Consider the following 15201-nt stretch of genomic DNA (forward strand, 5'->3'; position numbering starts at 1 on the left):
GGCCAGCTCCAGGCACCAGCGCCCCAAGCAGGTGCTTGGGGCGGCCAACAGAAAGGGGCGGCACGTCCAGCTCTTTGGTGGCAATTCGGCGGCGGGTCCCCCAGTCCCTCTCGGAGGGAACGACATGCCGCTGAATTGCCGCCAAAGAATGAAGTGGCATGGTAGAACTGCTGCTGAAGTGCCGCCCATCGCGGCTTTTTTTTTTTTTTTTTTCCGCCGCTTGGGGCGGCAAAAACGCTGGAGCCGGCCCTGCCTGTTGCTCTGTTAGTCGTTCAGGTTTGATGGTGACTGTCTGTCTATGTCTTCCAGGAAAGCCCGTTGTCACCAAGCACGGCCAGACTATGACATCTCAGCCTTCGACCGAGGTGAGATCCAAAGCCAGGAAGGGGAGGGGAGCTCTGCTGAGAGAGAGGGCAGCGAGTCCAGGGGGAGGTCTGGGGTGGGTCAGACATTCTTAATGAGAGAGACTGGAGGGCCCTGGCTCTGGATGAGTTTCCTTGGCTGTCAGCACTGACTTTCTACATTAGTTTGTCTCTTCCCTTAATGGCTCTGGTTTTCCACATACGATTGCCAGCTGGTTCGCCCAGTGCTCTGGTTGGGAAGCCAGAGCATCCTGGCTCTCAAGGGGGTCCCAGGAATCTTGGTGACAGGGTGTTTATTTCTCTCTGTTTCTCTTTGCCATAGAGGAGAAGGTCTGGTTGAAGCCCTATGTGGATCTACAGCCCTATGAGGACCCAAGCAGGGGGGTCTTGGAGTTCACCAAGGAACTAGATGTGGCCTATGTCACCATGGAGAATGTTATTGGGGAGGGTGAGTCTCATTGGGGCTGTCTCCATGCCTTCATTCCTGAGTTCCCCCTCCCACCTCCCCTTGTCTGCCGCCCCTATTCCTGTGTTCCCCAGTAACCTCCTGTCTCTGGCAATGCCGCAGGGGAGTTTGGGGAGGTCTATCGTGGCACCCTGCGCCTGCCGGGGAAGGAGCGTATTGTGGTTGCTATCAAGACCCTGAAGTCAACGTATTCGGACTCTCAGTGGTGGAATTTTCTGCGTGAGGCAACAATCATGGGCCAGTTCAATCACCACAACATCGTGCACCTGGAGGGGGTCGTCACCAAGCGTAAGAGCCCTTGTGGGATGGGCAGTGATGGGCACCGCTGTGCGAGTCCAAGGTGTGGGTAGAATGGCCATATTCCTGTGAGAGCCAGAGGAGGAGAGGATGCTGCCCACTAGCCTGTGCAGGGAGGAGAGGAAGACTGCCATCATGTTAGCCTGTGGTAGGGAGAGATGTAGCTCTGTGGGAGTCCGGGGACACCATCATGAGAGCCCCCAGTAAGGATGGTGGGGGAGTGAGGAGAAGGGATGTGTCTCCTGTGGGCATGAGGAGAGGAAAGGTATGAATTCATCTCTGGAGGTGTGAGGGGGGAAGGCAGGGAGCTGGCTGGGGCTGGGCTCCAAGTTGGGGGTGTAGGGTGGAGGGCACTGCAGGGTGAACAGGAGGTGAGGAGTCATGCTGCTTTGTGGGTAAGGGAGCCGGGTGGCTCGTGGTGGGTCCTGTAGCAGAGAGGGGTGCAGTGTGGGTAATGCTCTCTTTTCCTCTTGCCCCAGGGAAGCCGATGATGATCATCACTGAGTATATGGAGAATGGTGCCCTGGACACGTTCCTCCGGGTGAGGGACCAGAGTTTGTAATGTGTTTAGTCAGAGGGGTAGCCGTGTTAGTCTGGATCTGTAAAAGCAGCAAAGAGTCCTGTGGCACCTTATAGACTAACAGAGGTATATGCATCCGAAGAAATGGGTATTCACCCACGAAAGCTCATGCTCCTATACGGCTGTTAGTCTATAAGGTGCCACAGGACTCTTTGCTGTAATGTGTTTGTACGCTGTGGGCACTTGCCAGCCACTGCAGGTGCTGAGGGGCAGGGATACTAGGCCGTCTTGGCCACTTCCACTTACAGAGAGCTCTGTTCGCTGGGAATTGCACCCACAGCTGCAGCAGCTGAGGCTGGATCCCATTCAGACTGTTTATTGTCCAGGGTCTTTCACTGCTGGGGAATGAACTGCAGATCCCTGGTTATGATTCCAGAGGGCTCTCCTTCCTCCCTTCTGATCCTCTCACCTGTGATGTTCGCTAGTCCCCTTGCGAGCTGGTAAGCCTGCTAGCCAAGAATCTGTAGACTCCAGTGACCTGATGGAACCTGTTTCTTTCCCCCTCACCCTGTAGGAGAACGAGGAGAAGTTTAGCTCTGTACAGCTGGTGGTTATGCTGCAGGGCATTGCCTCAGGCATGACCTACCTCTCAGACCGCAACTACGTGCACCGGGACCTGGCTGCCCGCAACATCCTGGTAACTCACAGCCTGCAGTGCAAGGTGTCTGACTTTGGCCTGTCCCGGATATTGGAAAACGATGTGGAGGGGACGTACGAAACTAAGGTGACATGGCAACAACCTGTGTGAAGTCTGGGGCCCCTCAGGGTCTTATAACTTCTAAATGGAGTTATTGTACATTGTGGGTAGAGAGCCTTCTGGATTTCATGCTAAGGGAGACCAGGCCAGGTGAAGATTTGGATGGGAAACCTCCAAGGAGGGGTGTGGGTGACTCAGAAGGTGGTGCTCTTCCCTCTGGAGTAAGTATGGACCTCAGTGTGGTGCTGGCGGGGCTGTCTTTTAGGTGAGGCGTAAAACCAAAGTCCTGACTATTTGCAGTCAGCTAAGAACCTGTGTCACTTTGTATAAACTTTGGGGATTAACTGTGGTGTCCTGACTAAATTCCAACCTGGATGGTTCTATGATGCCTCTCTAGCATTCCCCCTATGGATTCAGTTGGATAAAGGAGTCTCCTTCATTTTCCCCCCAAAACTATGTCACTCACTGTTAAAAAGTTGCCTCATTTAGCCCAGAGATGGCTGCATGTCACTGGTAGATGAAGTGAGCACATTGTTATATGTGGTTTGTACTGCACTTTGGGATCCTCTGGGATGAACAGTGCTGAAATATGACCAGATGGTAACCGCTAGCTGTGCTCTGGCCACTCCCTGCAGGGCGGGAAGATCCCCATCCGCTGGACAGCACCCGAGGCCATTGCCCATCGGATCTTCACTTCAGCCAGTGACGTCTGGAGTTACGGCATTGTCATGTGGGAGGTGCTGTCCTTTGGGGACAAGCCCTACGGAGACATGACCAATCAGGAGGTAACAGGGAGGGAGAGGCTGTGGTGTTAGCATGGAGGTCATATGCTGAGCAAGAATCAGGGCCTAGGCTGGGAATGGAATGGATAAGGCACATAAGACCACCTACTTTGGGGAACCCATTGTCTGCAGTCCCTGCTATGGCACCCCAGCCCCTCTAAGAGTAGCCACTGCCACTAGTGTATGCTAACCCCTGCCCTATAACAGGGGAATAAACTTTTTACCCTGACCTCATTCATGTTAGTGGGGCAAGGAAACAAAGACCCAGCCCTCTGGAGTGTCACACCTGTATTTCCCCCACCCCACATGGAAGGCTGGTCCCAATAGGGTTGGTTAAGCAATGGCTTCTTTAGCCATAATCCTATATAAAGATGAAGGATGGCTTACTCCGACCAAGGCCACCATGAGTACAGAGAAAAGCTCTTTCCCCCCTTCCCCTCTGAAAACCCCTCTCGGTCTCCTCCTACCTAGACTACCCTTTTGAAGTATTCTGGATAATTATCTTACCTCGTTGTCCCTATTCCCCACCCCCCAGCTCAGCAAGGTTATCCCGCTGGATTCTTCCTCAGAGACTGTTAACCCTTTCCCCACCAATCCTGGGACAGGACTATAGACCCCCATATCTCACATCTGCAAAGATGAACATGTGTGTATGGAGGTGGGGGCACAGTGACAAGTGTCAATTTGAACCCCATTGTACCTATCAGTGTGCTCCCTGGCACCTCCAAGCATCCTGATCCCTCGCTAGGCTGTCCAGTAACTTTCCCACACCCCTGTTTATGAAGTGACCCCATCTGCTTTTCATTGCACAGGGCCCCATAAAACTCTGTGACCATCGCATGGCCTTCCCTATGGAGGCATTCTGGCTCCTCTTTGATAATCTCTGTGGCATCTCTGCCATGAGTAGAATCTGGTCACAAGTCTCTCTGCCCTTCTGTGTGTAGGTGATGAAGAGTATAGAGGATGGGTACCGACTCCCCCCCCCTGTGGACTGCCCATCCATCCTCTATGAGCTCATGAAAGGCTGCTGGTCACACGATCGCATGCGACGGCCCCGCTTCCAGGAGATCCAGGGCCAGCTAGAACACTTCATCTCCAGCCCCCATTTACTCCGATCTGTTGCAGACTTCGACCCCAGGTAGGTGGTGCTGGGTTGGGAGGTTCCACAGAACTGGGAGAGAATGCAGTTGGTTCCTGGCTCCAGCATTGGTGCTTTCCCCAGAGGATGGGGCACTGACAAAATAGGGGAGAGGAGCCTCCAGGCTGTGTGTGCAGGACATGGAAGTACTGTCTCTTTGGTGTCAGCACAGGACACTGTTGCTGAGTTAGGGCTCAGGGAGTGTAGGAGCAGACATGCCTGTCTGGCCCCAGCAGAGGGTATTCTTGCTCTTTAGATAAGTTCCAGTTTTATGGTGCTGGCATTCAGTTCAAGGTAGTTGCCTTGATGATGACTTTTTGTCCCCAGGGTGACGCTGCGGCTCCCCAGCTGCAGTGGGTCTGATGGGATCCCTTATCAGTCAATCCCAGAATGGCTGGAATCCATCCGCATGAAGCGGTATATCATCAACTTCCGCACTGCTGGCTTGGACACCATGGAATCCATCCTGGAGCTCACTACTGAGTAAGCAGAAACCACTGCAGCCCTCCTGCGCGGACCTGGCTCCCCTTCGGGCCAGGGGCGAGACCCACACTAAATTTATGCAGCCATCCCTGTGGTATCTGAGCACACCTCCAGAAATGGGTACACAAATTATCCAAGGGGATCATAGCATCCCCTTCCTGCTCCCTAGAGTCACAAAGAGGGGGAGCTTTCCCCTTTCCCGGAAGGTGATAAAACCGACTCATCCTAATCCCCTGGAGCTTGTTCTATAGCTGTAGCCCTCCCCTTCCTCATAGGCTCTGCCAGCTGACGGTCTTCTCTGCTCTGCCCTCCTGGAGTCTGAAATATAAGGGTTATGCTGTGTCCTCCCAGACGTGCCATCAGCCACAGGCAGCTGCTCTTCTTGAGCACTGAGAGGCAGTCTCCTGAGCGAGCCAGCTCCCAGCCCACGTAGGGCTTTGGAAAGGAGGAGCAGGGGCTTGCATCAGACTCTGAACTGGCTAAGCAGGGAAGGCAGAATGTGAGGCTCTGTAGGAACATGTTCTCCATGGTCTCTCTCAGTCAGCTGGCCAGCCACTCTGTGCTCTACCAGCTTTAGCTTCTCAGTGGCAGTCAGTCTGCTCCAGGTGCAGCATGTCTGGCCTGGAGATGCTAAAGCTCTGCCTGGATCTCTATTGCCAGGAAAGTGGGTGTCTCCTGCGCAGAGCCAGAGGGGAAAGTACATCCAGGAGCAGAACTGAGTCTAGCAGGACTCCCCCTACCTTTGAGGACAGATTCCTCTGCAGGCTTTGCCAACTGACAAAGTCTTCTCTGCTCTGTCCATGTGGAGCCTGAACCAGGTGCTGCTCATCCATGCCACCTGGACAGCAGGGAGCCCATGCGGTTGATGCTCAATAGGAAGGAGTCAGAGCAGGCTGCATGGGTGGCCAGGGCCGGCTCTACCATTTTCGCCGCCCCAAGCAAAAAAAAAAAAAGCCGCTTGGACTTCCGCCCGAACTGCCGAAGCAAAAAAAAAAAAAAAAAAAAAAAAAAAAAAAGGCACCCGGACTGTGCCGCCCCAGGCACATGCTTCTTCCGCTGGTGCCTGGAGCCGGCCCTGTGGGTGGCACAGCCCTCGTGCTTGCAAGGAGATATCAGGAAATGGGAGGGGTTGGGCCCAGTGTGCATAGCACCAGGGGAGTACGGTAAGTACATAATTTAAGGAAGCATCTGCCCAGAGGAAGGTTGATTTGGTGGGGGAGGAGGGGGACACAACTGTATCAGGTGGAATATTTACAGCAGTGACATTTAGGTCCAGTGCCATGGGTGTCCATCGTCCTCCCTCCACATCCTCATGCCAAGAAGACAGCAGCTGGCAGGAAGAGTAAGCTGCTGAGACTGATGGCAGCAGTGACATGCAGCCCTGCAGTGGGCTCTCAACATCCATTGACTACAGGGGAGGGCACTGGGGGGCAGCAGCTCTAAGCTAGAGGGAGGGAGAAGTGCCTGGACCTAGGAACTGCTCCTAGGGTTTGATTTCCACAGAATGAACGGTAGCTATGTGCCATTCCCTTCCCCCGTCAACAAGGAGCAAGAGCAGCGAGTCAGCTGATCTTTCTCTTCTCCCTCCCCCAATCTCTTTAAGGGACTTGAAAAAGATGGGGGTGTCGCTTCCAGGCCACCAGAAGAGGATTCTCTGTAGCATCCAGGGCTTCAAGGAGTGACCGGGCCTCAGGCCCTCAAGCTACCAACATTCCCAAGCCTACTGGGTATCACTTGGAGCCATTCCCATGGCAGTTGTTTCCAAGAAGAGAGACTGAGGTGATCAAAGCAACTAACAGGACAAAAAGAACTCTCCTGTAAAACCTGCCTGCTCTGCTCTGCCTGCTCCATGTGTGTGTCTGCACCGAGGTTGCAGGGTGCTGTACATACACCAGAGCCAGGACACCGTTCTCAGCTCCAACACTTGACATTCTATGTACGATATTCTGTGCAGCACTGAAATAGCCCCTGCAGCACAGACTGAGGCCTGAGTGATACAGAGGGGGAAATCTTTAGGGATGCACAGATACGTGGAGTGACGGCCCTGTTAAGATCTGTTGAGAGACAAGAGCTGAAATACAGAGAAGAATCTCTGGGGAACCTACACAGGGACTGGGACAGCAGAAAGCCCCATCCCTGCTTTCCCCGCTACCACCTTTGTAGCATATGTTCCCCATTGCTGCAACAGTGCATCTGCCTTCCCCATTTCATTGTTATGGTGGAAGCAGGTACAATCAGCTGTAGAGATCAGGGTAAGGATTCTTCTTAACTTTCTTTGCAGTGAATATATCTGCCAATAATGGTATATGCCTTCCCCTGCTATACACCACCCCATCCTCCCTGTGAGGGAGGGGAGAGCCTGAAAAAGAAGGAAATGGGGTACCCTGCTCTTGTTCATGTGCTTCCCTGTTTCTTCCATGAGAGAGAACCAGGGTTAATGCTGAAGCAGGGCGATTCAGACCCCACCATGTGTGACCTGTACCTCCCCTTCTCCTGCCACCTGTTTTCTCCTGCAGCCTGTTCCAAACGTGGGGATGGGTTGCTTTTGCTGCAAGGGGGGATTGTTCCTGTGTGGAAGAAATATGGAATTTTAAAGTCTCAGGGGGAAGGCACGGTGGCCTGTAACATTTTTGTAAATAAACTCGTGGCAGAGGTGGGGGCTCTGTAGCATTCCTTGACTAGTATGTGGGTACTATATGGAGCTTTCCTTCAGTAATGCCCAGATCAGGGCCGGCTCTAGGCACCAGCAAAACAAGCTGGTGCTTGGGGCAGCACATTTTTAGGGGCGGCATAGCCGGCGCCAGAATGCCACCCCTAAAAATGTGCCCCGGCCACCCTAGCTCACCTCCGCCGCCACTGCTGCTGCCGCTCGCGCACCACGGTGCGCTAAAGGAGCGGATTCGCACGCCGCTACTCGCCCTCCCTCCCAGGCTCTCAAACCTGGGAGGGAGGGGGAGCAGTGGCGCGCGAAACAGCTGTTTCGTGCACCGCGGCCGCTCGGAGTCTCCCCCTCCCTCCCAGGTTTGAGAGCCTGGGAGGGAGGGGGAGTAGCGGCACGCGAATCAACTGTTTCGCGCGCCGCAGCCGCTCGGGATCTCCTCCTCCCTCCCAGGCTCTCAAACCTGGGAGGGAGGGGGAGACTCCGAGCGGCCGCGGCGCGCGAAACAGCTGATTCGCGCGCCACTGCTCCCCCTCCCTCCCAGGTTTGAGAGCCTGGGAGGGAGGAGGCAGGGGTGGGGATTTGGGGAAGGGGCGGAGTTGAGGCGGGGCAAGAAAAAAACGGGGGGGAGGGGGCAGCCAAAATTGTTTTTGCTTGGGGCGGCAAAAATCCTAGAGGCGGCCCTGGCCCAGATGCAGGGTGAGCTCTGTAAGGGCCAGCTATGTTGGGCATAGGCTATCTCTTGCCACACTGCTCAAACCTGAGCTGGCTTATACCTTCTCCTGTTCTCCAACAGGCACTCAACCACAGGAGTCCCTCACACTAGTGGGGCTAGATTTACTGCTGTATCTAGTAATACTGCACCACTTATGTTGTCCCTGGGGATCTCCCAGCTCCAGCCCAAACTGGCTGCCCCAGCACTGTACGATCTGACAGACCACAGCCCTGCTGCAGTGGCACAGCTGTCAGCTATGCAAGCACTCAAGTGAAGCCAATGTAGGCGCTCCCAGCTGCTGCTGTGGAAATGACACTCCTGTCAACTCTGCAGCCACACTGCACGAGAGACACCAGAATGTCAAATCCTTCCCAGCAAAGCTCCTACCCCCCACTGAAGCGCAAGGTAGCATTTTAATTACAGTAGTGAAGAACAATGCAGGCTGCTGAACAGGAGCCCCAGGCTGGAGCCCTTTCCGGACACCCTTACTCCTGGCTCTCTGTTTAGAAGACAGTCGTCCCCCCTCCCTCAGATTAGTTCTGCAGCTGATTACAAAAAAAGAAAAGTTATCTGAACTGCATCTCACACCACATGCTGCTGATCTGCTCACATAAGGCCCCCAGTCCTTATCAGTGCTGCGGGAAATCTGATTGCTCTTGGCAAGGACATAAGGAAGAGGGCTGTCCCTGGGTGCTAGTGGCACATGGGCCATGGAGAGAGAAACAAAAGTGCTGTATGCTACAGGAAGGGATGTTGAGAACTCAAGCTAGACTTTTGCCTTCCAAGACCATGCAGAATGAAGGGCAATAAGAGGGTGCAGTCCTCCATCTGGAACAGCCATTGTTAAAGCTTTGATCAGTTTTTAAGCAGCAGCGTTAAGTCTTGCTGGATTTCAACTGGGGCAGTTTGACCTTATTGACCTAAAACTAAACGTTTGTCTTAATAAACTGGAACATAGCAGGCTGATGAGATAACCTACTTGCTGTAGATTCAGAAACGTGATGCAGCCTGGTTTCTACTCAACACCAAAAGTGGCAGAGTAAACACAGGGCCAAATAGTTTATTTGCACAGCAATAGCCACATTTATTCACAATCCCCAAGTTCAGTAGCAAATTCCCTACTATCATCCTATCTTATGCTATAATCCTAGTATATATTGGGGTACAATATCTACACGGTCACATACTATCTTTCCCTAGGACCCTTCCCTCATTCAGTGCACAAGAACAATAGTGCTCAGTCACTGAGGCAGCAATCCAATATTTCTTTTATTGAGCGCAGGAACAAATATTCATTTCCTCATGGGCTTCTTCAACGTCAGAGAGCCTCTCACGCAACTGAATGTAACTTCCCAACATCTCCGAGAGATGGAGATATGATAGCTGAGGACTAACACAGGCACAGAGACAAAGACAAAGTTGTGTATGACCACTATTTTAAGTCCCATTTGATGCACCGACCATCTTCAGCTCCCATTGTCTCCAACTTTACTTGAGAGCATTCTGCACGTGTGAGAAGTCAGGTTATAGATGTTTCATGGTGGGCTTCCAGAAAATGAGGAGCAGCATACAATTAGCAATCTTGCAAAAACTCTGGTTTAAGTGATTTGCCCAGCAGCAGCTTGAAGTTTATGTCAGATACAGAAAATCTGCCTAGTTTCCAATCCAGGGGCTTAAACACAAAGCCATCTTTTTTCATGCAATCTTCCAATGTGGTAGGCATCCCACAAGCAACCCTTCTTCAGCCACTATCTATCCTTTATAATGGATGAGGGAGGGAGAGAAAGAAGGTATGTAATGTGATCATGAGCTTGTGCAATTTCTCAGTTGCCTCTAGCTGTAAAGAGTGAAGAATATTTGTCTGCCCCTTGGGTAAGGACATGTAGCCTTGTTTAGCCACAAGGGTTATGAAATATTAACACCAGGCAATAGAAAAGGCTATACATGAGGCCCTGTTCTATTGACTTCAAGCCTAGTGCATCTTCCCCTAAACAAAGGGGTACTGAGAGCCTATGCATTTGGAACATTCTGCAAATTAAGGAACACCTGTAGAGTAAGTTGCACTGAGCTTGGGCAAATGGTGAGATGGTTAGAGGCATAGATAACGTGGCAAGTCACAGGTACAACAAAAGACAACTTCTCTCAATATGACAGGCCAGTTTTTGAATTCCTACTCTAAACTATGGAGATGTTACAGCTGATTTTGTTTTACACACACTGCCAAAGTTACCTTCTCCCTACCCCTGATCCCAGAAAAGCCTGAACTGTTTGTGCTCTGAAAAACAAACAAAAAAACACATCTCAAAGCCCAAGCATGGGAAATTTCAGGCTGAAAGAAAGAGTTGGGCAGTTTTAGTAATTGAAAAACAGGGTTTATAATGGGAAGGGTTAGACAACCCAAAACTATAGGCAGTGCTGTGCACTCCACCTACAAATTTTTGTTAAACTGAGGAAGATAGTCAAGAAATGAAACCCTTTCTTTTAAGAATTCCCCTCACCTAACAAAATGTTCATGGGGAAAAAAATTCTCTACCCAATTCTACCTAAGGTCACCAACAGGTTTCAAATAGATCAGTTCAGATTGGCTGAAAATAGTGGTCAGGTTTTTTTTATTTTTTTAAACACAGGAGAGCAAAGCTTACCATAAGCCATTTTCAAACTTACGGAGCAGAAAGATTTTTAAAAACCCTTAAATTAAATTCAAAGACCAATCAGTTCTCAATATGCCCCTGCATCAGTCTGGACACCCCCATTTCACACAGGTTTAGTTGGCTAGGAGTATGTTCCAGTGTGGTGAGAACAGAAGGAATGAGCAGGCTGCAGTTCCACACCACCTTTCCAAAAAGGCACACCAGTCCAAGTTCTCTCAACACAAGATCATAGAATGTCAGGGCTGGAAGGGACCTAAGGAGGTCATCTAGTCCAACCCCTTGCTCAAAGCAGGACTAATCCCCAGACAGATTTTTACCCCAGATCCCTAAATGGCCCCCTCAAGGATTGAACTCACAACCCAGGCCAATGCTCAAACCACTGAGCTATCCCTCCCCCCCCCTTCCACTGCTCCAACTTGAGGGGCTACTCATCAGTTTCATGTTGAACAAGCTTGCTTCGATAGCATCAAAGGCACTTCCAGGACTTGTATCCCTGTTGGCTACAATTGGCGATGAATTAGCACACTAAGAAAAACAAATGCAACTCCATTATCTGTCACTGGAGTATTTATGTTTTACTCTGAAATTATAATGGCGCATCCCCAGAATTCCAGGCAAGCTAGGCAAAAGCACAGCAGCATGAAAATACCCCCAGAATAAAAATAGGAGGCACAACCAAGCAGCAACTCCGGGTGGAACAACACTAACAGTCCGTAGTACAGTGGTCTCCAACCTTTTTACACCCAAGGTCACTTTTCAACCAAGGATCTACCCTTCCCCAAAGTTCCACCCTGCTCGCTCTCCCCCACCCTCACTTTCACCAGGCTGGGGTAGGGATTCGGGGGGGACAGGGGGGCGAGCTCTAGGCTGAGCCTGGGGCAGCAGGTTGGGGTGCAGGGTGCTGGCTCTGTGAGGGGGGGCATCAGGGCTGGGGCCTCCCGCTGGGCAGCACTTACCTCCGGCAGCTCCCAGTTGGTGGCAGGCGCAGTGAGACTAAAGCAGGGTCCCTGCCGACCCCGGCCCCACACTGCTCCTGGAAGGGGCCAACATACCCCTGTGGCCCCGCATGCTGCCCCTCTCTGGCAGGGAGAGCTGCAGAGTGCTTGCAGGCAGGAGCAGTACGCAGAGGGAGACCCCGTTCCCCCCCCCCCCCCCCCCCGGGGGGCCACTGGCCACTTTTGGGAGCAGCATGGGTCCAAGGTAGGGAGTCTGCCTAAGCGGCAGCTACACTGCACCACTGGAGATCACGGTCAACTGGGAGATCCTCTAGGATCGACCAGTCAATTGTGATCGACCAGTTGGTGACCACTACAGTGGTAGATGCAATATCCATTTTGTCTAGCTTGTACAGAGTGCTCACTGCCCCACACCAATCAGTGAGACTGGTTTTCTGGAAAAGAGCCAGTTTGCCATCTGCAAAATTGCATTTTTCAGGCCAGCAGCCCACGTTTTCTATACTCCTAATCACTCTCCCATGCCATTTCAGTGGGATGGAATATTATGCTTCACTTCTTGTCCTGTTGTGCAGAGTTTCATGTATGGAACAACTAGGGTGACTAGATGTCCCGATTTTATTGGGACATTCCTGATATTTGGGGCTTTGTCTTATGTAGACACCTATTACCCCACAGCCTCTGTCCCAATTTTTCACATTTGTGTGTGGTCACCCTAGCAACAACTACATTTAGGTATTAGGTCGTTGGGCAAGTCTATATGCAAACACAAGCACTTCAGCATCTCTCTACTACAGGAAGTATGCCAAAGAAATCAACAAGGCATATTGCTGGTTTAAATGCACACAAGAAATCCAGAATTAGATTTCCTATTGCAAATTTTATTGACCCCCCTCCCTCACAGGTGTATTGCAGAAATATTTTTGTTAACTGCACATACAACTGCTACATGGTTGACATATTATACCTGGATTTCAGCGAGGCTTTTGACAGTCCCACATGACATTCTGATAACTACGCTGGAGAAATGAAGGTTTGGTGGAACTACCATTAAGCGGATACAAAAATGGTTAAACAACTGCAAAGAGTAACTATTAATGGAATGATGTCAGATTGGAGGGAGGTCTCAAGTGGGGTTCCACAGGGATCTGTTGTAGGTCCAATGTTAACATCTTTATTAATGAACTGGAGGTAAGCATAGAGAGCACACTGATCAAGTTTGTAGATGACACAAAGCTGCGAGGGGCAGAGGTTTGCCAATACTTTGGAGTTACAATTCAGAGAGATCTTGATAAATTGGAGGATTGGGCTATAGACAACAAAATGAAATTCAACAAAAACAAAAGTAAGGTGCTAGACTTAGGGGAAGAAAAACCAAAGGCACAAATACAGATTGGGGGAACTGTCTTGGCAGCAGCACTGCTGAGAAGGATCTGGGAGTTGTGGTGGATCACAACCTCAACATGAGCCAGCTATTTAAATAAAAAAAAAAAAAAAAAAAAAAAAAAACACACACCAAATGCAATTTTAGGTTGCATTAACAGAGGCATAGCATGCAAGTCACAGGAGATGATAGTACCGCTCTAATTGCCACTGGTTAGGCCTCAGCTGGAGTACTGTGTCCAATTTTGGTCACCAATGCATAGAAAGGATGCAGAGAACCTGGAAAGGATCCAGAGGCAAGTGACAAAGATGATCAAAGGGATAGAATGCAAGCCATATGAGCAAAGGCTGAAGGAACTGGGCATGTGTAGTTTGGAAAAGAGGAGATGAAGTTGGGGGAGAGGGGATTTGAAGACGGCTGTCAAGTACTTGAAAGACTGCCATTAAAAAAGATGGAGAAAAGTTGTTCTCTTCTGCCACAGTCAGGACAAGAGGCAATGGGGTCAAACTACAGCATAGCAGATTTAAATTATATCTCAGGAAAAATCTTCCTAACTGTTAGAACAGTAGGAAAATGGAACACACTGCCTAGGGAGGTTGTGGAAGCTTCTTCACTGGAGGCTTTCAAAAGGAGTCTGGATAGTCATCTGTCTTGGATGGTCTAGACACAATAAATCCTGCATCTTGGCAAGGGACTAGATTAGATGACCCTTGCGGTCCCTTCTAACCCTATGGTTCTATGGCAAGTTTTATGATCATGGGATGTATATGTGACAAGCAATAGCCACATACATATAGACTGCAAGGGCTGGTCCACACTAACCCCCCAGTTCGAACTAAGATACGCAACTTCAGCTACGTGAATAACGTAGCTGAAGTCGAAGTATCTTAGTTCGAACTACAAGGTACTTGACGCGATAAAGTGATCCCGGAAGTGCTCGCCGTCGACACCGGTACTCCTGCTCCGCGAGAGAAGTACGTGGAGTCAACAGGGGAGCCTGCCTGCCGCGTGTGGACCCGCGGCAGGCAGGCTCCCCTGTCGACTCCGCGTACTCCTCTCGCGGAGCAGGAGTACCAGTGTCGACGGCGAGCACTTCCGGGATCGATTGCTTACCGCCAAACCCGGAGGTAAGCATAGACGTACCCCAAGAGAGTCTTCGGCCTTTAAGGACTCAACCACTAGAACTAAGGCCTTGTCTATATGACAGTTGCTTTGCCAGTATACCTATCTCAGCAAGACACTAGAGATGCTGTAAACCTGAAAGTTAAATTTAAGTTGACTAATTTCAAAACATTCAGGCAGTGATGGTTTTCTGGTGCCCAGCTTAGATGTGGAAGGATCTTTTAGGTCAGTTCAAGAGCAACTTGGGATCTACCTCTCCTGTCCCTTCCACACACACAGACCCCCAGCATATTCACCAGCTACCCCTTTAGCTTCACCTTTGCTGCACCTGTTACAAGTAAAATACCCTTGTGCAGAACCTAGGGAATAGGCTGAACATGAGCTTCCCCAGACCAATATTTGAGTGCTTTCATACTAGTGGATCACGCAGGAAGGGCAACCAACCATCAACAAAACAGGAAAAATTGCTAGACACTTATCAAATACACACTGTAAACAAAAAAAGGAGAATATTTCTCTAATCTCTTTCACTTCTATTCTAGGGATCTTGGGGGTTACTTAGAATAGAAATGAAGCATTCAGAGGGAAACATGAGTTTCAAGTTGGCAGTGTTGCTTTCAACTCTCTCACCCTTGTTTCCTACCACCAGGAACAATGAGTTTATTACAAGCAATAGGTTACATTCTATATACATAGGATAGGTTAAGATGATGCTGAGCTTTCAATTGCACTAAAGTTGGAAACGCATGTCCCATTGTGCATATGATCTCACAACTCAGAGACAGCAAGCAATAGGACTAACATTATGGGATTATAACAGGAGATGCTCGTAAGATGCATATGTAATGCAAACACACCCCACAGTGCTCAGTGCACAAACCAGAAGCCTTCAGCACCAAAAATCAAAAGCAC

The 15201-nt window shown here is 50.4% G+C and overlaps 1 protein-coding gene across 1 annotated transcript in view; it reads left to right on the forward strand.

The window, feature by feature from the left end:
• Positions 1-6487, forward strand: part of EPHA1 (EPH receptor A1) — an 81980-nt gene extending 75493 nt beyond the window's left edge. Inside the window, exons 10-18 of the mRNA XM_065412449.1 lie at positions 310-365; positions 685-810; positions 931-1116; positions 1605-1666; positions 2220-2429; positions 3038-3187; positions 4129-4322; positions 4650-4805; positions 6409-6487. Coding sequence (XP_065268521.1) covers positions 310-365; positions 685-810; positions 931-1116; positions 1605-1666; positions 2220-2429; positions 3038-3187; positions 4129-4322; positions 4650-4805; positions 6409-6487 — 1219 coding nt within the window. The remainder of the gene's footprint in view (positions 1-309; positions 366-684; positions 811-930; positions 1117-1604; positions 1667-2219; positions 2430-3037; positions 3188-4128; positions 4323-4649; positions 4806-6408) is intronic.
• Positions 6488-15201: the final 8714 nt, after the last annotated feature.

Source organism: Emys orbicularis, chromosome 1 (genome assembly GCF_028017835.1).
Source record: "Emys orbicularis isolate rEmyOrb1 chromosome 1, rEmyOrb1.hap1, whole genome shotgun sequence".
Lineage (NCBI taxonomy): Eukaryota > Metazoa > Chordata > Testudines > Emydidae > Emys > Emys orbicularis.